Genomic DNA, 24,172 nt, shown 5'->3' on the forward strand with positions numbered 1-24,172 from the left:
TACCACTGAGATTTTTTCATTGAGGCAAAATCGTGACCCCAGGCTCAACAAAACAAATACTCCCAGCAAATATACGATTTCCACTTGAGTCCTAATCAGCGTGCGTGTCATCTGTGTATGGAGGCTATTCAACGTACTCCCTACGTTATCTAATAACGCCCGCTATAACATACACTCCTCCATTACATAGTTCAATGTTTGCACGTCATATAATCTCGATTGCAACTTCGTACTAGATAATTCTCGCTTGTCTCTCAATCTTATTGTCCCGGTGAATAACTAATTCATATAAGTCACGGTAGGAGTAACTCGCGACGTCTTAATGTCTTGCTTCTATTCTCCTGGTCGTCTCATGTACTTATGATTTTTGCCACTTGAATGATCTATAATTTGTTAGTACGTCTTTCATTGTTACTACGTTCATATTATCGAAGCGTCACAGTGAGTGCTGATTTAAAGCAAAATTTTCGTTGGTTCACCACACAATACATTTGATATTCAGTCGTTTGGTCTATTGCGCTGTCAATCAATCAAAGTCAGCGCAAGCTGTACTTTTTTAGTCAAGCACTGATTGTGTTTGGTCCAAAATATCCGAGTCCTTTCCAAGCTTGGTGTAGTAAGTACGCCAGTATAACCGCTCATATCAATCCAATCGTAACAACTTTCAACATTATAACCATTATAACACAGTTGTAAATGACTTATATACATCAAAACAAAAATCTAATGTTAATCATTTGTTTTAGCCTAAACTACACTTTATTTCACTTTAAAAAAAACTTTTTCGTGTTTGCCAATTACCCTCCGAATCTTTATTCTATTTCTGCAACTGGTCAAAATAATAACAGGCGGAATAAGAAGCATGTGATCGCGTTTTCGCAGCATGTTTTCTCAACGTAAACTTAGGATTTTAACTTTGATTATTTCTACACGCTTTTCTATCTTTTCTAGCAAAGTCCTAAATTGTCGGCTCCCATGGATGTTATTGTCCTGCAATACCGATTGAAGTTATCGTGACAAACGGCAACGTAACTGCCATCACCTTGCAGTTTTTATTGCAGTTGAGCCTGGACGCCAATGCGCTTACACGTGGCACAATCATATTTAACCCCTTTACGTCGTCGCAACGTGTTCTGTTTTACGTCGATGTAACTATTATGTAATAGTTACACCGGTCCTGATAGCCACTGCAAGGAGGTTTATAAGTATTTATTCAAAAATCGATATTTATTTCAAGATACACATAATGTACTCACCAGAACAGTTTGGGGTAAAACCATTTGGAGACGTTTGCCCTTCTGGGCATCTCACCTCAGTCCCTGAAAGACACGTATCAATAAAACAGTTTAGCATCAATGGTAGACATTTTAGTATAGTTAGGTGGCCTCTACAAAAACGCGCTAGGCATATTTATATGTTGAAGCCTTGATCCCTGGTCTTACATTATCAAAACCCCGTAATTTTACACACACACACAATATAATTTATCATCGTTATCATCACCTTATTGTCATGTTTGGGTGATGTCACTATAGCAACGTTTGATGTGACCTGGATCATAATCTTAGGTCACGGCGGTTGATGGTAATATAACCTGAAGTCGTTAACACACAATATAATAAAAGATCATTTTATCTGCCCATCTTGTCAAGTTCAAATATTGTTTTAAAACTAACTTTACACATTTTTTAGCGTTTTGTTATATTGCGAAGTGTTGTTTGTACAATTTACATTAGGGTTGTACGTTACACATTAGTTTGTATGTAATCCCTTAGTGTTATGTTACTCTAAATTATACTTGTGCTATAATATTCATAAGATTATAAGTGCCTGCTTATGCGGCTTCTCAGTTTGAGATACATACTTAAAATGACTAACTCTGACATGTACATATACATATACAAAGCAGTCGCTTTGGTGATTTATATGAAGAAGTTGAAAGCCAAATATTTACTAAAACATTTCGGGGAGTTTCTTAAAATGTAAAAGTTTATATATGTAAATAAGTCAATATGATGGGCATTACAACGGTTCTAGGAAGCAATTTAGAACAAAAAACTTGGAAAATAATCATGAATGCTAAGTTCCGGTCACAGGCGTTCAAGACTACGCTACAAACATTTAAAAAATCACAAAACAAAGAATAACCCGAATTTATCAGTATAGCAATCTTGTCAACCAAATATGATTACACCTGTGTTTATATAGCAAAATCGTGATCAAATTCGCAACAGACAATGTCGCCATATATCTCATGTTAGAAACTGTGAACAGAATGAGTAACGTAAACACAATAATACTAGTTGACATGGAAGTAATTCCTTTACGAGTTGAGCATTGAAGCTTTTTTGGAAACTTTGTTTTTAAATTTGTTTTAAAGAAAATTTTGATACGTTTTCTCGTTAACTATATAGTGCTTACAGTGATCAGCAGGAGCTGTGCAATTTTAAATGTAACTTCGGTAGGCGGGGTTTATTGCAGTAACAACATCCGCGTAGGGCCTAAAATAACTATGATATGTTCAGTATTTCAATAGAATCGCAATCAATAGTTGGAAGAACCAATTCAGAATTACATGTATGATGTATGTTGAGGTGCGAAACCTTACATCATAGACACACAAATTGTCATGGCTTGTAAATACCTCGGAAGCAGCCAGGAACAATCTAAAACAAATGGCATGCAGCAACAACGCTGATACGCTTACAGATAAAGAGATCTTGTCTGATGACATATATATATATATTTAATAAACAATTACTTACCTGCACAGAATGCCCTCGTACACATCGTGGTACTCATTAACTTATACACGAAATAATTTCCACAATTCTTAACATGAATAAAGTAATAATAATCGCACTTAATACCATACTGATTACCACATGCAATACGCAGTACTGTTTTATTTCCCACTGGGTGTGTACCATTCAGGTAAAGGGGAATATGTGTACCACAGCTGTACTCCGGCAAGTCATTTCTTGTGGTCATTTCACCACCAGCCTTACTGACAAATCTGTACCACTTGAATGATAAGTTAATATCACAAAGTATTCCTGGGTCACTCGGGTCAACGTGGTAGTTAATACTTCTCTCTGGCTGGTCTATCGGGGTGTAGATAAAACACGGGTCTTCCTCTGTCTTGGTTACTGCAATATTCACTAAAAATATCAGGAGATTAAACAGTGGCACTGAGTATACGTCAAAAAGCATGGTGAACAAAAACTAGATTTAATGAGAACAACTATAAACATAGATTTTCCGTCCAAACTATCCAACCAATCAAAGAACCTCTTACAAACGGGGTTCAGCAAGAAAAAAATCAACTGCCATACTGTGGATATGTCTGGGGTAATGCCTTCTGTATTACAAACTTAAACTATTATCAACATAGCCTAATTTGGAATTTGGAATTTCTACACAACTGATTCAGCAGTAACTCTTTATAACACCTGTGAACAAATTTCTTATTCAAATATATCAAATACCTTATCACATTATACACACTGCAGTCTGCAACACAAGAATCACAGATGCAACCACTAACTGATACAATCGCAGATACAATAAACCACACTCGAGATTTAGAACGTTATAATTAATTTATAAATAAATAAATAAATATTTTTATAAATCAAAATGGCTGTTATAAGAGATTTACTTGATATTTTTGAGTTCAACATTATCCAATCAGAAAGAACATTTAGATTAAGTGGGCAGTCGCACTTTCTTTGCATGGAGTATGCAGGCTTATTTTATAACATTTGTCTTGTAACGTACACATCACTACAAATAATACGCATTCAATTTTATCATTTTATAGAGCTTTATTTCCTGCAGCGGTTTCTTGATAGAGTAGAGGTAATTATTTGTTTATTGATATTATGTATCATGTGGCTAACTTAATAAAATATAAGATTGGTGAAACTTTCGATTTTTACTGTACTATTATGGTAGAATTCAACACATATAAGAATTCCCTTCTCAAATTCGAGAGAATTCTCTGAGACACCATCTGTGCCTCCTTATTGTGTTTTGGGTGATGATATGTTTACAATTTTGCGTGACGTCATCATCGATATCAACCACGATTGAACTGAGTTATGATAGGTGTGAAGACTACATACAGCAAAAACTGTATTATTGGATAGACATTGAGAGAAGCAAATAATATAACTATGTGGGAAAATAGTTAACATTTTTTAGTTAACATTAATTACAAATTGAAAACGATTTTTCTGTGATCGTGAGTGATCGTATATATATATATATATTGTTTCTGACTGCACACACGTCAACTTGAATAAATCCTATACGAAACATGCTTTCTGTAGTTCTGCAATCGACCTGAAGAGGGCTGTATCCTAACTCAAACATCTTATTTAACATCGGATCTCCCCGCTGCTTCTGCAAATACGCATCTGCTACATTATGATCAAAACAGGATCATTCATGACTACAACATTTGCAAAATGTAGGGAATCAAACTTTATCATTTCATTTAGCTGTGAAATTGACTGTGTTGAATTTTAAATTATTGACAATTCTACTGATAAAGGAGTTTCAGGCAAATTACATGATTTTCTGGTCTAATGTCATTTGGATTCCGAGGATGAAAGGCAAATTTGATGCCACCAAACATGTTGAGGTCATGATTGTATTTTATTATTTTAGCAACACTGGCTGTTATGGTCAAATTATTACTTCTATATAATGTCAATGTATAATACCAGTTTTTATTATATGCAGTAGTAAGTAGTAAGTTTTCTATAATACATTGATAAATGCGTATATTAGTGTAAGCTAAGTTGTGGGTAATTTAAATTCGGCTTTGTCTTAATATGGACAAAATATTCAACTTGCCACATACAACAAGTTATGAAATGAACACGAAAGTACGTGAACAATGCGAACTAAGCTATTATATACGTTTTTATATTTTTCAGAGCAAATACGGCATTTAAAATTATAATTACACACGGTGATCAGATTGTTTCGAAATGCACATGGTGTAACAATTAAGTTAAAGATTCGAGTTCCTAGCCGACGATCAACTGTAAATATCGCCATCGTTCCTGATAATACAACACCGTGCACGTGGTGGATGTGAACTGTGAACTGTGTAGAAGAACCAAACTCATAAAGGTCATGGTAACTAAATATAACTATATCAGTAAAAGCTTGCCTATACATTGTCATTTATTTTATTTATACCCGGACAACATTCATTGCGTTCGAGAGGCTACAGACTGGCTACAGAATACAAATTATTGTATCATTAAACAAATAATTTGCATAGAAAATGGAATCGGACTGTTTCTAGGATTAGCTCACGTTACAATGTAAATAAATGCATGTTTTCTGTTTCGCTTGTGTTCGGTCATCGTCCGAATCGCACGTTTTCGCTGCAGAAGTCTATTTAAGGCCACGTGATTTAAGGCCGTCCGTACGAACCTGTGCGTGACCGTGTAAGGAAACGTTATTTTTGATCTCAGTTAAATTGAATGATTTGATAGACACGCCAAGGAACTGGATCAACCATTCAGCGTTCCTTTGACAACAACTCTGTCGACTTTTAAAATTAAACTAATTAAACTGGCGATCGATTTCCCATGGAAACGCATCACAATACTTCATGTTCTATTTACCATGGAAACGCACATGAGCATGCGCACCATATGTCTGATTTCGTCGACAGTAATGATAACAGTTTATACGAATACTGTTATATTAAAAGTTGTTATATAGCTCAGTATATATAATAAAACAATCGATTGTTTGTCATACAAGTTATAACAAGATAAATGCAATAAATCCACTGATATTTACTATATTTGGGGGCTTACTATGTCACAGAACGCCATGTGTTGCTAAGGCGCGCAAACCAGTACCAGGTACTACGTGAATGTATTTAGATTCTGTGTACCTACTGGAACGCCGGACAAAGAGCCGGGGAAAACAGCCAGGAAAATCCAGAAAACGGTACACACACAACTAGAAGACAATCCCGAACAACCAATTTACATATGCTGCACATGTAAGAGTTATCTTCTAACACTGCCAAGAAGAGTCTCAACAACCAGCCCAATATACAGTTTTTTTTTAAGTTTCCGAACGTTGTTTTTACTGACTGTGATAGCCAGGTGGTGAAAATGAAACTACGCTACCGAGAATAAGGGGCCACGCGATTTTTGCAGATTTCTGCAAATAAAAGAAATTACAAATTTTCATAGCTAAACTTTACATAAGCTAACATTGAGCTATCGCTAGAAAAGTTCGAACACCTTCGAAATTTTTGCGTGAAAAAAATACACACACCTTGAAGACACATCTTAAAACAATACACTGACTACAATGTCGGGGTTGACAAATACTCAAGCAAAACTGTGACAATACATATACCGATTTATTAAAAAGAATACTTCTTAAATGACTAATATATCGAAAAATAAATAAATATTTCATTGTAGTTGTTGCCACGCCGCGACACGTTCTGGTAACAACGTAGATAGCACACTTGAAATACTACAATCGGACTTTTCTTGAATGTCGAGGACGGCAGCAAAGTCAATTTTAAAAGAACGATCCAATAATACTGAAACCAATTACATTGGCAATACTTACCTCCCCAAAACACCAGTAGAGTGCAAATACAAAATTGCAACGACATAATGCTGATACAAATATACTAGGTATACTAGCAGTGCGGGCACCCAATACGCATGTGACAATATAATAACGGTAATAAATCCTCGCTTAATAGCTAATACTGTAATAACGGATCATATAGTAACGCCGGTCGGTCACGCCAAGGGTCAAACACTTTTTTGAAACATGGATGTGTTGTTGAAACTAGGTCATGGCGTTTCACTCACCAGACCCCCCCCCCAAAAAAAAAACGTTGAACATTGAAGTAGTTAGCAAAATGAACACAACCCAACGATCAACGTCGTGGCCTGTACACAAAGAAAATTACCTTGAAAAGACAGTTGGTTCGAGTCAGCGCTACCGTAAAAATCGTAAATCAAATAAAGTTTATATGAATACTTCCATTATTAAAGTTGTTATATAGCTCAGTATATATAATCAAAACATGCGATTTTCTGTCGTGCAAGTAATAACAAGATAAATGCAATAAATCCACTGATATTTACAATTCTCAAGGCGGACTATGTCACAGAACGCTATATGTTGCTAAGGCACGCGTACCATGTACATGAATGTATTTAGATCTGTGCAGCTGCTGGAACACTGGACAATGTTCAAAAAAAAAACTTAATTTGTTTCACTCATGCCTGCCTTGTTTATTTTGCTGATGTGGTTTTCAAAATGTACCGTTGATCTCCTCACCTCCTAGAACCATTTCAGTCGTACGGCAATTGCCTCCTAGAGCTCCTAGGTTGGTTACCCCATAGCAAATGTCATCTGGGCTTGGGATACGGGGTTCAGGGTTTTGTCACGAGATCGTGTACGCCAACTGGGATTCCGAAGTCTGGGATGTTTTTTTCAGGACCGTGTGCGTGTTGCCAAGACTGATCACGTTGATCGTGCGTTCAGTTCGGGCCCTGTGGGCGTGTGTGAGTGGAGTGCTAGAATGGGCGAAAGTCCTCCCGTTTGTCTACCGGTACCTTGGTACTGCTCCGACGATTGAGAGCTCCGACTGCTGGTTGGAGGGCATCCTTGCAGTCTGCCCGATCGTGCCGGCAACGGCGAGGCTATTCCCATGGAGATTGTTACTTTCATGGGGTCTGTTCAGGTGCAGTCAACGGAGCTGTTAGTGAAAAAATGTGTTCGCAGGGTATTTTTAGCGGGCAGGCAAAATAAAACATCTTCAGTGAGAGGGAATTAAAAATAGGGTTTCTCAGAGGGGAATTCCAGTAGGAGAAGATTTTTATTCAGAGTGCAGGCAAGTTCCATTTTTAGATTGAGCGAGTGAGGGCAAAATCACTGATTGTACATTGTATTTTTCAGAAGTGCAAAATTTGAACTTGGGTACAACTCTCTTAATAAAGAGTGTTGCCGGTGAAATGGGTCATGGGGAACAAAACTGAGTGGCGAAAGGGCAGTTGGAGCAAAACCGGGTGGAAAGAAGGCAGCGGGGAACAAAAACTGAGTGGGGAGAGGGCAATGGGAGCACAAAACTGTGGGAGGGCAATTTAATTTGGTTGAGAGGGAGGGAAGTTGCGAACAGATTGACCTCTCCCCTTCAAATTAAATTAAGCCTCAATAATGTTCCTAAATTAAGTTACTGTTGATCAAACATAAATACCAAACATTTTTGAAAATTTACTCGTTGACTGCACCTGTCTGTTGCCGGTCCCTATGTGGATTCTCTAGTGATACCAAGTCCACCGAGACCTAGTCCACAGACCGCTGATGGGGGGGGGGGTGTCAATCCTCCGATTTCGAAAGGGAACAAGCACATCAGGACGTTGGTGTTGTACCCCCCCCCCCAGCACTCTGCCAACCAGGGATCGTCTGGCCGATCCAGGGACAAGGAATTGTTTTCCCTCCATTATAGGTACCCCCCCCCTCTAGGACCTGCAGACGCTTCCGGAAAAGGACGTCCCAGCCACCAGAGGTGTCTCGGACACACCCTTGCTCACTTTTTTCTGTTTTTCGTAACAAATCCATACGCCACGCCGTGGTGTGATGTGGGGAACATCGATCCTAGTGATCCGATTTACATACCCCCATCTTCGATCTTGAAGCAGTCGCTCTCGGTAGTGCTGTCGCTTCCAGGGTCCAGGGGGCGGGATCAAAAGCAACATCGACTGCATAACTCTCCTCGTCTAAGTGATGGACGTAGTGGGAACACTCATCAGACGGTGTTGATGGGCGGACATTGGACCCGTGCGAAATAGAGGACTGAGTCCCTAGCGTGGGGCAATTTCATGCTTAACCCTTTCTGCTGGACCAAGCGCTACCCGATCAAGCGTTATAAAAGTGTTTCGGCCTATTTTACTTTGGAATGCTTGTTACCCAAGAATCTTGGTTTGGTACTAACGTCCTCGGGCACTCACAAATACAAGACCAATATTTGTCGAGACATGTTTTCTCTCAGTGTAAGAACTTGTAATGATCGAAACATTACAACTTACCCGCAGACAATGTAGAAGAGAATATCTTTATTGCAAACACTAAATTTATTCATACCCAAGATGTGCACTATCGGATTTTTGGCATACATTTAGTTTACACAAGCAGAAAACACCAAATTAGCAGTACTGTTGACAATTGTGAATGAATATTTGAAATATGTAGTATATCTTTATATATATACTCTTATCATATGCACAAGTGGTCAGTCTATTATGGTCTTGTGGGTCACTCATCTGTTTTTTGATAAGACGGGCCTGGGTTATAATCACATCCGTGCCTGTGGTTGACCTATATATAAAATAAGGCAATGCCCTGGAAACTCAAAGATTACAACTTCGAATAACTCTTATGCAAGATGTTAAAGACAAATACAACCAAAAGCTTCGGAATGATAACAACTTAACTTCACATTCAAAGCAGATGTATGAAAAGCTGCAAGTCACATGCAAACGACCAACATACATGAAAAATATTCCTGTTCTCCAAGTGGGACCCTTTTTTGTATTGACCCCCAAGAATTGCTAATTCCCACTTTCTAACTCTTGCCCCCAAAATAATATGTCACTCATTTAAGACTCATAAATAAACGAATATTCATGAGCACAGAAACTACCACGTATTGTTCACGTACTTCATTCTTGACCATGTATGTCACGTGGTTGCGCAATAGAAAGTGTTATGACCAATACAAAGCGTCGTACAAATGAATGCCAAAACTCACATGGACTTTCTGATGTCTTCATCTTTGGCTACATTTCTGCCGATATAAATGGAGTGCCATAAGCTCTGGGGTATAACACCTGCTCCCCCATTATACTCAGTGGTGACAAGAGTATTACTACGCTCGGTCAAGCCAGTAAAACATAATAACGTAATCATTTACCAGTTTCAGTGCCACTAACAACACAGCTTCCTCTGTGCGCAGCCATACTTATTTTGATAGCTTGGTCAAGCGCGTCGATGAAACAGGCGATTTTATTTGCTGTTGATAAACTGATTCTAAACTGAGAAGGCACGTACACATAAACCTATGAAATAATTGAAGTTGAGAGCTTTCTCGGAACATTCGCCTTGAAATTTCAATATGCTCTAACCCATAACAATAAATTTCCTTCTCGCATGGTACTGTTTCTTCACCTGATCCTGAATACTTCCTTCCATCGCATTGGGATACCATCAATTCCATACTTTTTGTATCAGAGAGATCAATCAACGTGTAGCATATCAATCTGGCCAACCAGTCCATTCTGTATATATATATATACACTAGGCAGAATGTGATACATCGAGAAAATCTGTCAACAAATAATCTTCTACTCGACTGGCCTGAATGTTTGGTAGCCAATTTCCTAATACAAGACAAATAATTCCACTTCTCTCTGATTAAATTATTTTCAAATACAATTTTGGAAGATTGGGGAAACTGGAAATAACTGGCTCGTTTCCCTTTTACACATTAGGAAATATTAAGTTACACACCACACTACTACACCAATTAACCCAATCAAGATAATTAGCTTAGTATGTCACTCTTCTCGCGACTGCTTGAATATATATTGACGAAATACCTTGATAGCACCGACTGCCATTTTCAGTTTTATAGCTGCCTATCTGGTAATTATTGAAAATGTATATGACAAATATGAAGTTCCCTTTATTTTATCAGCTTAGATTTTACTTTTATGTGTGCCAGATATTCTGTGACGTTTGTATCTGTCCAACAGGGTCACATCGTGGACGGCACTCCTACTATATGTACTCTGTAATATGTAATCGGACAAACCCCCACCAGTTTATGGGGATACGGGTACAAATATCTGGACGTCGCTTAATAATTACCAGTAAGCTTGTACATATTTGAACATCCACAATATCCGACTTTACAGATTTTCACCAGTGTACTTGAACTGCTACGGGTAAACGCAGATTATATCAACCTGCTTCCCACGAATTAACAGTACATCACAAATGTACTACCTGCATGTCATAATATTTATCACTCATCAAAAAGTTAATGATTAAAATGGTCTCCATCTATGTCCGGTACAGAATATTATTGTGCATGTCTTCAATCGGGTTGTGTGGTACGTTACTACATAGGAATGTGACGCATGGTGCTATGACTACCAACATTGACATTCATCATATAGACGTAATAATAATTCAGAATGTTAACCTATGCATGGGAAATCAAATACGAAATCGCATGATTTATCAGATAAGCTATAACGTGATACAAGATAACAGTGAGTGAGAAATAATGCAGCCGGTCAGGTTCTGTAGAGCAATCAAGAAGGCTCAGTTTTTCTATGCTCTTTATAACTTGTTTTTTAACTGTGTTCATTGATGGTAACTCACAACAAAATTCTTTCATATGCAGTGTTTGATGTATCGGACGGGTGTTTTCGATACAAAATCGTTTAGAATATTACATGTCCTAGCATACCGAATGGTTTCACCTTTAATACATTATTTGAATAGTTACATGGACGAAATTGGAGTTAACAGAATCGAACAGCACAACTAAATTATCTAACTTGCCACGTTTACTCTCTGTAATGTTCACCATATTTTGTATTGCATCACCAGTTTCATTTGTAGGTGCGTACAACACGGGAACGTAACTACACGTACTTACACTTCACAGTTTACTTATATTCAGCATCAATGAACCATTAGCATCAATGTGTGAGAAATAGAATATTACATGTCCCAGCATACCGAATGGTTTCACCTTTAATACATTATTTGAATAGTGCTATTTCCGTTGCCTTTGTGTGTGTTTTCACGTCTAATATATTCAGATCATGGAAGCGTTGTCCTTTATATAGGCCAATGTACGTGACTAATTTTAAGAGTATTTGAATGTGAGGCGGTATTTGTTATGAAACATGTTTGCTTCATTAACTAATTTGCGTAATTCTGGTATGGTGGCTTTAAATACCATGAAGAAGTCATCTCAAAAACGATACCAAGTTTTATTATATTGAGCACCAAGTAGTAAAATTAGATTTTCCAATAGGTGGAATGTTATATCAGCAATCTCAGGTGAAGCTGGTGATCCCATGCTAACTCATTATTGAACGCGAATGTGTTCTTTTCAAAATAATTTCAACGAGTATATTTTCCAATGGTATTAATTTCAGAGGACTATCACCATGATTGTAATTCGTTTGTATTGTATTGGTGGTTGATTGGTCGTTTTTTCGTGTACAGTATTAGTATATACTGATACAACATCCATGGTTACTAGGACGTTATTTTCAGATACTTATATTTGTTTTCGATTTTGTTATGAAATAAGTAATATCTCTGATGTATGTATGTTGTAAATGGTCAATCAGTTCTGATATTTTTTCAGTCGGACCAGAGAAACCACTAATTATTGGTCTACCGACGAATATACTGCACTCTGGTGATAGTTTGTGTACTTTGTGTAGTTAAGGTAGCAACAGGGGAAATCCCGTCATTTAGTTAAAATGATGTGAGCAACTCAAATAAAAACATATTTATAGAAAACTATATATTTTATGAAAGCTGAAATATTCAGGAATTAGATAATTCATAGTTTGGAATGATTGTTTACATAGGAGTCATATGACTGGGGATTAACTGGACCCTGTCAAAATAACAAATCAAAAAGTTCTGCCCCAGCGATTTAACCATTTGATTGGGGATTTTCAGAATAATTTCGCTGTGAAAGGTTCTTATAAAGTGTCGATGAACGTTTGTATGAGATTAATTTTCTAATAATTATCATAAATACTAATTATTTCTTTAAAAAAATAAGTCAATAATGAAGCCTATGGGTTATAAAACAAGAAAAAAATGGCAGCAAAATTCTCCCCGTCAAAACTTGTATAGTTTGATATCCTGACAACACTTGGTGTTAATTTCAACCGCGTACTTGTAAGATAAAGTACCGCCAACTTTTTCTTGATAAGTCCAAAAAAGTGCAGATGTGTGAACTGAGAAAACAACAAAAAACAAATTTACCTGAATGTTCGTTGTAAAACAACACATTTTTGTCTTTTGTGAAATTGTGATATTTAAATGCTATTAGGATTGCGCAAGCATTTATTTTTTATTTTTTATTAAAACAAACTGCATGGAGGGTGAAATCGGCATGTTTGCGACAATCCATTTCACTGGTTCGTCAATAAGGCGTCATATTCACTTCATTAATTCAAATGCTTTGTTATGCTAAACATGGGAGGGTCATCCTACTCAAGTATATTTACTGGTTATTTAATCGCATCTAGTTTATATGCGGATTAGGTAAACCAAACAATCAATAGGTTTAAATTATCAATACCGCTAGAACATTAGACATTTCTGTTTAGTTGCGACTGCAGTGAAAACCACGCTGTATAAAGGTTCCTGAGAAATACATTTCCTGCAAAGTCACCAAATTAACATATTCACGTGATTGCGATATTCAACACATCTCCGTCGGGTATATTAAATTGTTTTGGCACGGTTACTATTAACCGTGTTTTTTGTTACTGTCTGCGTCATATTCATCGGTTGTTGTCACCACGGCCAGCGGAGATAAACGAAAAACTGAAACAATCAGCCGTGAAATGGAGGTGTACATAAATAATGAAGTACCAACAACCGTGTCAATCGTATCGTGTACGGAGACCTCAGACAAGTTAATATTTGTCTGAGCAAAGACGAAACATTTTTGTTGACTGGAAGGGGATAGGAAATAGTCCGTATTGCGTGACACATCTCGTTTAAAAACAAAGCAGGCACGTGCCCATCTATATACAACATTGAATTCTCAAAAAAGCTCATAATATCTACAATGACTGGAAATGCCAAGAAGCAGGCAGTGTAACGTCTGATAAATTATTTTTGAGACCGAAGGCGCATCGGTTCTGTAGGCGCTACCACATCGTTTGCCTGTGACAGTGCAACAAAAGCATTACGAAGAATTCACGTTAGGTTCGGGTTTGAATATCCCTTGCAGTGGTAAAATCCTGGTGCAACCAAACAAACGTTGTCAAAAATCATACAGAAAGAGTTATCCTGTACCAAATGATATGCGTGCTGGGGACTGTATTTTGCCTCTGACGTTACTGGCTAGAAATAATAAAAGAAAGCCGTGCGATCTGAATCTAGCGGCTATTTACGTGGCCATGTGCCTTTTTAGTGTAACACAAAATACACCGTTAGCAATAAGCACCGGCGTCATAACAGTACAGACTTGGGCTTTTTTTGTTTTTCTTTTTAAAACCATTGTTTTTAATCCAGGTTCCACTCATCTTGTTGATCACGGAATTATGACAAGCGGTCAAGCGCTTGGCCAATCAAAATTGTTAATTCACGCAGCCGGGCGGTCCACAAAGTTGACGCTTTTAAGAACTGAATTTACTTTCCAACATGGCGGACGCATGCCGATTCAACTCTGTGGCTGTCGTACACTTTCGATATTATTGCTTATCATAGATATTCACAATATACATTTACTGCTTGATGACTAGATAATAATCCAGCAAAGCAACTTTATTGTTGTGCGTGAATGAAACATCCGGTCAAAGCTGTGCTTGCTGCGACGATCGCCGGTGGTCACAGCTACTCGAAGTAATCTGTAAAGTGTACACGATAAACACATACTGTACTGAAAACATGTTATATAGCGATATTGATGGCAAATTAATAGGATACAAATTATTTTTTGAACATGGCGAATTAATAGGGTACAAATAATAATATAATAAAATCGGTGGGCAAATTGAGACACCGTGAATGAATAGTTGTACGGTAGTGTAAAGAGCTGCGCCATCTATGGAGTCTGTCCATGTCCTCCACTAACCGAACTCCACCTATCTTTCAAAAACGACAAAACAGCATGTCGCTACTTTGCTCGTTTACAGACTTCAAATTCACTAAAATTAGCGAATGTTTGTCACTCGCGCGCGCGTACTTCTTTGTCAACGAAAATAACAGTGTCAGTGTCACTATACACATCAATCTTCGCCGTACAAAAGTTGCGTCTTCTAAATCAGGATTTAATTTTCGGCTGTACCCACTTAATCGGACCCGTTTCTCTTCATTCATGGGCTAAAAATACTTTTTTTTGACGACCTCCCTTTATTCCAATGTTAAAATGATGTTGCTTTGCCTTGCCAAAAAAAAGGTGTTGGGTGTGCGTTCGCTTTTTCAATAATGCGTGTGTACGGAAACAGTTGACACTGACAATATAACGGAAACTGATAAGATGGGCTTTTATTTACAATAGCTAACAGCCAAGCTGCAGAGACAACAGATTACTTGAAGCAACGTAATGCTATTGTTCACAATTTGTCCATCATTTGAATTATGTAAATAATTAAATGACTGTTTGCTGTGCTCAGTTTTCTCTCTAATTTACGTCTAAAATAACATTAGTACTATTTTTTTGTTAGTTATACTGAAATAATACTCTAAAAGAAAGTGATATACCGATCATTAAAAAAACATGAAAATTTGACCAGATTTCCCCTGTTGCTACCTTAAATGGGTCTGTATATTTATAGGTGTCGTAATCGATTAATTCCAGGTTGCACATTTCTGTAATAAGCTGTCATGGACTAATTTAGTTGTAACTATTGTATCGTTACCATTAATTTTAGTATAGTATTGCTCGTTGTTTAGTTGATGAAGGCTGTCATATATACATTCAGTTGTATTCATGCCACGATCCTTGCTGAAATGTTTTATTACAGTTGTGTTATCACGATATTGTCTATTTTTTGCTGCTCTTTAGGCAGATTCATGTTTTGTTTGGGTTTATTTGTAGTCATTTTGGATATCTTAACTTCGGTTGCCTCAATGTAGTTTTCGAGGCTATTTTTGTGTGAGTCTGCTGGGTTCCATGTTGATTTCAATTTTACTGATGTTGTGTTTATTTCGAATTAAATATTTGATACGCATTCTCTGAGCAAAGTGTGGTTGATTGGCTTTGGTTTAGTTTTGTATAAATTTGAGTCATTTGCCGAAGGGCGATGACCTCTATAGGACTAGTTCATTAAAGAAAATTATATTTTGAGAAATTGTACTATATTCCAGCTAAATAATTACTACACAGCCAAACAAAGATGACGAATTGAACAACGTTACTTTCATCCATTCACGTCATGTTGACGCCACAGAAGCGCTCTGTCACTAGAGGGCGAGATTTATAGAAATGGTGTATAGCTTTCATGCGTCTAATGTAAACAAATGAAGGGTTTCATGTGATGTCAGGTTTACGAACAATTAATTGTAAATGCAGCTTTTCAACTGTGAATCCAATTGTTCCGATGCTAGTTGTAAATGATGGAATGGTGATAGAAAAGTTTTATTTTTAAGGTTATTTATAACAGTACACTAATTAAAATCCTACGTTGGCTGAATAATTTATGTGTATATAATTTTAATCAACCTATTAAAAAACAATTGTTTACCAGTCTTGTGAACAAAAAGGACAGGGTACTTTCAAAATCATAAAATATCTAGTACAGGTATAAACGTGCAACATGTGTTTTTGCAGTAGCTAAATGTTTTCCCGGTCTTAATGTATAGAAAGGATATATAGGAATTCCATAGTAAAGACAAAATTGAATCTGTTGAAATTACATTTTGTCACTCAGTTCTCATAATATACTTCCTCGCTTTATGTGAAGAATCTGAGCGCCAGATCTTACTTTTCTGTGGACTCGGTCGCATAGTTAAATATTGGCTTCTCCCCCTAATTGTGCAAACTCCATTGCTATTGTTATGCCTGTGGAAACGGGAAGTGGGTAAGGAACGCGTATGCTGGTCATGACATGTAAAACAGTTACCGTTTTCATACGGTGTGAAGGAATTCAATGTTTCAATAAAAATCTCGCGGTACTACTTTTCAAGACACATTATGGCTAAACAAATTGAATTAATTACCAAAGCTTTAAAAATAAATTCAGACTTATTTTTGGACAAGAGTTAAAACTACGACTTTCTATTTTCGACTTTGTGAAAATATTTCCTTTTAATGATAAAAAACAGAAAACATGATTTTCACAAGAACATTAAGAAATATATTAAGAATAATCCATAACAAAAAGTATTCCTAAGTACATATCAATTATATTTCACATAATTACTAATTACACGAGAATATTAATGAAAAAATAATTCTCTATTCAATATATTTTCGCGTTTTATTTGTCTTGAATTATGACTGAAAAAAATAACAAACTATGTAGTGTGTTCAACAACTCATTTATTACATAAATTGGTATCACTTATGAACTAAAACACTTCAATCCTAGCTCTGTGACGACAATAAAATCCTATATTAAACATGAGTAATTGCATTATGTTAAAGTATTATTGATCGACGTTCATAGATCAGTTCTACTTGCGTGTAATCTATCGAGTATATATTTCACACATATAATAGAAAGAAGACATGAATTGCAGCTATGTTGCTTTGGTTTACGTGATGAGTTTCCTTATTGTAGACCGTTGTCACCAAGTTTGAGCGCTGGATCCACCCTGTTATTCATAGCTTTCCTGATAAATACAAATAAAAAACAATTAAACAAGTCTGCATGCTCGTACATTTCGCGTGTATATCACGTGACGTAGTCACTAGTCAATGGTGTTGTAGCCAACTCATACATCCTTAGAGATCTTAAAATTGGTATTACATTCTACGCATGCGTGTAACAGTAATAGCGACACTTCAACTATTTATCGTAAAACTTTTCGTTGGGACTACATTTGAAAACATTTTCGTTGAGACTAAGACGGACCAATTTTGTCGTTTGTTCTGATTGGTTTTCCTTTGGTCGTTTGGTCTATATATTAATTAAATTATTAATACTAATTTAATGCTGATTTTGCCTTATTTTGCCTACGTGTATTCTATGCATATTACCAGGTGTCACATATATTTTGTGTATTGACTTTACTGTATGTTATTTATGTGACAGTAGTTACAGTTGACAATTAAAAACTGGGAGGAAGTTTTCAAAACAAAGAAACATCACTGAGAAAATTGTTAAAGTAATTTTAGAGAATTTACAAATACCAAGCTATTTTAATACCCATGCCTGGACGAATAAATTTAGGAGAATACGCTTCAAACATTTGTCAATCGCATCAAAATGATAACCAATAGTTTTCTTCCACGCGATTTTATAATGCTCGGTCAGTTATGTAAGTGATTATGTATTCAACGAGTAAACCATCATTGCAGTCGGGTATACTATGAGATATATCCATATGCGATCTAAAATACCTTAACGGAAAATGACATTTTTGCTGATTTCAGTTGACAACAGGATTTATCCCTTCTGCTGAGTATTCGTGTTTGAGGTCTACTTCAATCCACACAAAAACAGAAGTATATTGTCTTATTAATGATTCATCCAGGCAATGTAAATACTTAATAATATAATAGTGATTGAATTTAGACTGACACTGATGGTGCAAGAGATCTATGTGTCTAAAATATGTCATATATAGTGAATGTGTGTTTTATAACACATCGCCAAAAGGTACTAAAATGGCTTCCTTACATTTGTAGAGGACAAATAATAGTACTTATAGCGTAGAACTAACATATGACCTGTGCATTGAAGAGATGTCAAGTTCCCGCTAATTCATCTGAGAATGATGTTGCGTTAATTTGAAAAAAATAGTATATTTTCTTACTTTTTCCGTACAACTGCTATTACAGTTAGGGTAACAAGTATATTGCAGATACAAAAAACGATCAGAATAACAACCACGTTTACAGTTGTTGACTCTTCAACCACTCCAGGAATTCTGATCGATGTTGACAATGATGTCGCTGTCTTCGTAGTTGATAAAATTGGACATACATCTAAATAAAAATGTCATATATTATTTTTACAAGTATCGAATATGATATTTTGTAGCAAAAGAAAAGTTGTGCTCTCACCATATTGATAATCCTATTTCCGTGTCGCAAAATATCGGTTGTTCGTGACACTGCCTATAGTTTTCTAGATTTGGCAAATATATAAGATCAAATGTTATCCATTCTTTTTCCTTTTAAACATCATAAATTAAAAAAATATTTGAGTTTGTGTTTCTGCTGATATCTATTAGGACATAGCATACTAATAATTTGAACATTATTGCTATGATGTGAACAATCTGAATAAAAAATAGAGTATACCAACCAGAGTGATAAGTCCAAACTGAAATTGAATTGTCAGGATCACAAACGAGACAATCATTGAAGTAACTGATCTCTCCAGCACTATAGCATCTCCCATCTATCTGACAAGCGTCTTTCTGTGAAACATAAAACAACAATAATTCAAACTCATAGTGATGGCTTATAATGGTGCTTAAGATTAGCCTCGAAGATCAATTAATCCATACTTACACGTTGGGTACATAGTCCATCTTCTGGACAATTGACGCAAACAGAGTCATATAAAATGAAATAGAGCATGTTGCTTTCATTTACACCATCATTGCTGACAGAAATACCAAATGCATGAATGGCCGATGTTAATGGCTCCTTACTCGACTTCAGGCTCATGTTTACGTATGTCACCGGTAAATAACAGGTCATATGGTAAGCACTCATGAAGTCAGTAAATGTGGCCGCTACTACCCCCGTATCTATCAAAGTACCAGTGTCCGTATTATACTAGTAAACAAAAAATAAAAAAGTTTAATTTTAAGTCAAAAATTAGATTAATATGGATTTTTCGGAAATAAATTAATTAAATAATTAAATAATTTATACATGCCTCAAACTCGTGAATATGACAAGATAAGTGCCCAGAGTCGAAGATGCCCAAAGCTGCTACAGTAATTCTACTACATGATCTGCTCCGCATATCACAGACACTGCCGCTATATATTTCATACACTATGGGTGCTTTATCAGCCTCTATACTACAGTCAACAGACGTGAAACCTTTTTCACAGATGCATACACCTTCAATGGTGCAGTTTCCATTGTCAGCGCAATGAGCCGGACACGTTGCTCCCACAATGTACTCTGGTGGGGCCAATTTACCTTCACCATTCATTACCCACAAACTTGTATTTTTGTAGACTACCGATAAACAACTGCTTTCTAACACTGATCGTGCGTTTACTGAGCTAGATGTATCATCCATCACCTACAGAAAATAATTGTACTTATGTTTCCATTGAGACAGTACGAGCACATCACCACTGGTAATCTCTTAATCACTGAGTCTATATTAATATGTATCTAGGGATAACATAACGATAAGGTCTTCCCGTTTGCGACCTTGTAGAATCCTTTTATATTTATGCAGAAAAATTTATGCATTTTCACCAAGTAAAATCATATTTATTAAAGTTAATTCTCATGCACTATTTGTTGAATACACTACATTTCAGTGTTAATTCATGAAAAATGAAATGCAATTGTAGAGAATATAGCAAATATTGTGTAATCGGTAATAATGAAATTATATCATTTCTACTTAATATATTTTTTTAAAATCTGTTGTTTTCACCCCCCCCTCTAAAAAAATGAAATAATTTCATAATGTTGAAAACAGAAAGTCTTTATCGCAGTGTTGGGTCAATCTGAATCGATCACATTGACATCATCTATTCTCATATGCTTGTATTTCTGAATCAATGAACAGCCAAACCTGAATGTCAAACTTGCAGTCCACTAGTACATTGTCAATATCTTCTGATAATCCTACAACCTGTTCGCAATATTCAATTATATTGGATTGGTAGACTGCATCGTGGCACGCCTGCATAGCTTCCTCTTCTGTGATACCACTGGGTGTAGGCCAGGTAGGTAGGCTATCTGCATTGTAGACATTGACGGGTGTATCTGGACGATAGCGACTAAACATAGATTTATAGACTGCGTAGTCGTCAGTGTATGTCTTAATACTACTTGCATTGATTGCTCGTTGATGTAATTTCTCACATGTAAAATATTCAGTGCCATCATCATATCCTTGTATTGGCTCGCTATAACTCCCGCAAAATATATTCCCGTCTTCCGGTTTATCAGGATCCTCCACTAAGCATTGACATGTATGATAGCGAGATGACAGATCAGGATTTGCAGTGGGAAGATTTTCTTCATAGAAGAGACTTGTGCCTTTATCTAGCCTGTAGATAAACGCAAAGCATGGCATCATTGGTTTAGGGTAACGACAAATGCTCCGCTCGAAAACTTACACAATTGATAAAACTACTACAAATAATATTACTGCTTTTGGACATATATAGTTTAAGGACAGTAGCTGACATTCCATAGAGTGATCGAAGAACCGAACAAACATATACCACCCAAAAAGTATAAAAACATTGTATTATGAAGCTGTCTCTATGGAAACCAATGACGTTTCATAAAGACGACAAAATCATACTGTCCAAAAAATATCACATGGAGTTGTTGTCACAGTGATCGATGTATTATGTATCAGTTTATTAATAAAAGTAAATCTTCGCTCGAAGATGTTGTATAATTCAACAGTTAAAACAAAAAACAACAGTTGTACTCATGACACAGAGACATTTAATAACTAAAATAAAGGTCCTTACTCGAATGTCTTTGCAAACGTGTCCGCATCAGTATTCCGTATTATGTCCCCTGTGTTCGAGTCCACATAGTATAAATCATTTGTTTTATTTCCATCAAAAGAGCCACATAGTCCTTCTATACTAACATATAGCGCTTCATTGAAGTCGATATACACATTTACACCGCTATATCGAACTAACTGACCGGACCCAGTCTGTATCTGTTATTTGAGGTGAATGAACATGAGATTTAACCCATTAAATTATTTCGATTCAGTACACATATTTTCATTATGATGATAAAAACTCTGTATCAAGAAATTTGATTATTATTGGACAGTTTGTCAGCCACTAGTTGGCCTATGGACACTTCCAAAGCTATGCCAGGTTATGAATATTTATGATTGTGAAATCCTACCCGTACTTCTCTACCATTTGGCGATATGGACAGTTTAAACGCTGGATTACAATATAGAGGATCTCTGTGCACGTAATACGTCATTATGTCATCGCAGTTGTCAACAAAAGCGACGTCATTTCCTTCACGTACAGCTATTGCACAAATACGTGAAAGATTTTCACAGCTACCTCGGTTACACTCCATCAGACGGACTTCAACCTACACACAATTAAAGTTCGAACTTAGTAGGCACACAATCTATACAATAACTTATAGCTTATGATTTCAGTATGAAGAGACCAAGTTGACTCAATCACAGCCCATCAATTTCATATAACCACAAAGGCATGATATTAACCGGCCCTGACACACATCTTTAGTAACAAATTCACACTTATGTTGTCAAATACACAATTTTATTCTAATTTCAATTATGTCAGTCTATGTTCACAATATTGAAATGAAATTAGGTCCTTACTTTGCTTGTGTGCCAAGTTCCAACGGAATTGGCTAATGCATGTTTTAGATTAGAGAGTACATATGTATGTTGGATGTAGCTTTGCTGACCATTTAACCTTACACGAATTGTTGTACGTATCAAGTACAGGTTGGATGCGTGTTGTTTTGAACATGTTTTGATGTTTTAATTCAAACGTATTTAACCATTCACGTACCCTGAAATTGTATTTTTCAAACCCTTTCTTTTCTTTTATCATCACATAATCACCAACTCCATACCAGTTATAATATCTGCGAGGAAACACATTTTTATATAATTAAACAAGATAACAGTCGATATTTTTTACAGTTTTTTTTTCCTACAAATGAATCCACGAATGCGATTTATTCCCACATTTCCATCAAATGTCCCAGCAAACGTCGTCACAGTATGCACATTGACTACGCTCTCGTGTGATTTGGTTGTTTGAGTGTGAAATAACTTGTTGTTTCATTTCAATTCATTTGCATTTATGCTAATTTTCTACAGTATTAGTATGGCATAAACATAGCTAGTATGTAACTTACGTCAAATCAAAAGTACGGTAGTGAAAGAGACCCGTGGCTCGACATTGCCCAGCATTGTCGTCATCTACATTCACCTACAAATATATTCAAAATATAAATATCAATGATTGGTTAATTATGTTTCGCATATTAATAACTTGATATTCAGTATAGCCGCTTACCCTGACCTCTCCAGGGGCGTACCCCACATAGTATGAAGGATTCGTGCTCTGGAATGTGTCAAATTGTAATATGTACTCTTCAGCTTTATGTACCGGTTCATCACGGCGGCGTGTCACAACTATTGTCTCAATTGCTCCCACGGTGTAGGAATTATTGAGGTGAACATAACAATCGCTAAATTGAAGTTCAGTCGCTGTACTATAAACTCCAACTGTTGTTCGACAGAACTCTTGCCCATGATCACAGACAATGGGAACACTACTGATGAAGCGAATAGGATGTGAATAACTGTTTTTGTCGAGTTTAAAAGCGGTGTCGATAATCTGTAAACAGGAACGAATCGACTCATCATAATATGTAATAATTGAATAAATTAATAAAAAACGAAATTGCAACAATTATTATTAGTTAGTGAATAATGATTAACATCAAAAACTCATAATATTATAAAATAATACAGATTAATGTGAGTCGCCATAATAGGCTACCACAGGCAAATAATCAACAATAATATCGGTTTATATGTACAAATTATGGACAGTATTATGCGTTACAGTAAGCAACTTGAGAACATTAATGTAGGTAACAATAGAACAATGTAATAATATATATATATATATATATTGTTACCGTTATTCCAGCAAAGTACGAGTCAAATACTTCTGGGTTGACGGGTTCCAATCCTTCAAATCTTGCAACAACACCACATTTTACCTGACAAACGATTAAAAATAAAACATAAAATTTGAGTTAGTGAATAAATGAATGAATGAATCAATCTAAAAATGCTTACAATTCTAAAATTACACAGTGCACAGTGGCGTCAGTGTTTAGGTTTTGATTTTATTTTTTCAGAACGGTTGAAAGCATGTGATGCTACTTACAAGTTTAATTCGTGTACTGTTCTTGCGGGGCTGAGTCTGAAATAAGATATGAAATTGATATTGAACGGCATAT

General features: G+C 36.2%; 1 protein-coding gene and 2 long non-coding RNA genes across 3 annotated transcripts; all 3 read right to left on the minus strand.

Moving 5' to 3' along the window:
• Window positions 1-17,315: 17,315 nt before the first annotated feature.
• On the minus strand, window positions 17,316-18,874 carry LOC146739015 (uncharacterized). The gene is made up of 2 exons (XR_014930595.1): window positions 18,772-18,874; window positions 17,316-17,625 (listed from the first exon to the last, which is right to left on the minus strand). It is a non-coding gene; the product is annotated as an uncharacterized LOC146739015 (long non-coding RNA).
• Window positions 18,875-19,459: 585 nt separating this feature from the next.
• On the minus strand, window positions 19,460-22,129 carry LOC146739016 (von Willebrand factor D and EGF domain-containing protein-like). The gene is made up of 5 exons (XM_085504038.1): window positions 22,046-22,129; window positions 21,649-21,848; window positions 20,733-21,213; window positions 19,848-20,225; window positions 19,460-19,744 (listed from the first exon to the last, which is right to left on the minus strand). The coding sequence occupies exons 1-5, from the start codon at window positions 22,127-22,129 to the stop codon at window positions 19,460-19,462; spliced, it is 1,428 nt and encodes a 475-aa protein (XP_085360164.1).
• Window positions 22,130-22,724: 595 nt separating this feature from the next.
• LOC146739017 (uncharacterized) lies at window positions 22,725-23,380 on the minus strand. Its single transcript, XR_014930596.1, has 3 exons — window positions 23,215-23,380; window positions 23,054-23,127; window positions 22,725-22,777 (listed from the first exon to the last, which is right to left on the minus strand). It is a non-coding gene; the product is annotated as an uncharacterized LOC146739017 (long non-coding RNA).
• Window positions 23,381-24,172: the final 792 nt, after the last annotated feature.

This window comes from Saccoglossus kowalevskii, chromosome 9 (assembly GCF_978046115.1).
Source record: "Saccoglossus kowalevskii chromosome 9, keSacKowa6.1, whole genome shotgun sequence".
Taxonomy (NCBI): Eukaryota; Metazoa; Hemichordata; class Enteropneusta; family Harrimaniidae; genus Saccoglossus; species Saccoglossus kowalevskii.

What these genes read in the sequence shown, in the direction of transcription:
- LOC146739016 (XM_085504038.1), bottom strand. Translation starts at nt 22,129, where the DNA reads ATGACGTATTACGTGCACAGAGATCCTCTATATTGTAATCCAGCGTTT. An exon ending in CAAATGGTAGAGAAGTACGG is followed by an intron (nt 21,849 to 22,045) that starts GTAGGATTTCAC and finishes CTCAAATAACAG; the next exon opens with ATACAGACTGGGTCCGGTCA. An exon ending in ACGTTTGCAAAGACATTCGA is followed by an intron (nt 21,214 to 21,648) that starts GTAAGGACCTTT and finishes GTTTATCTACAG; the next exon opens with GCTAGATAAAGGCACAAGTC.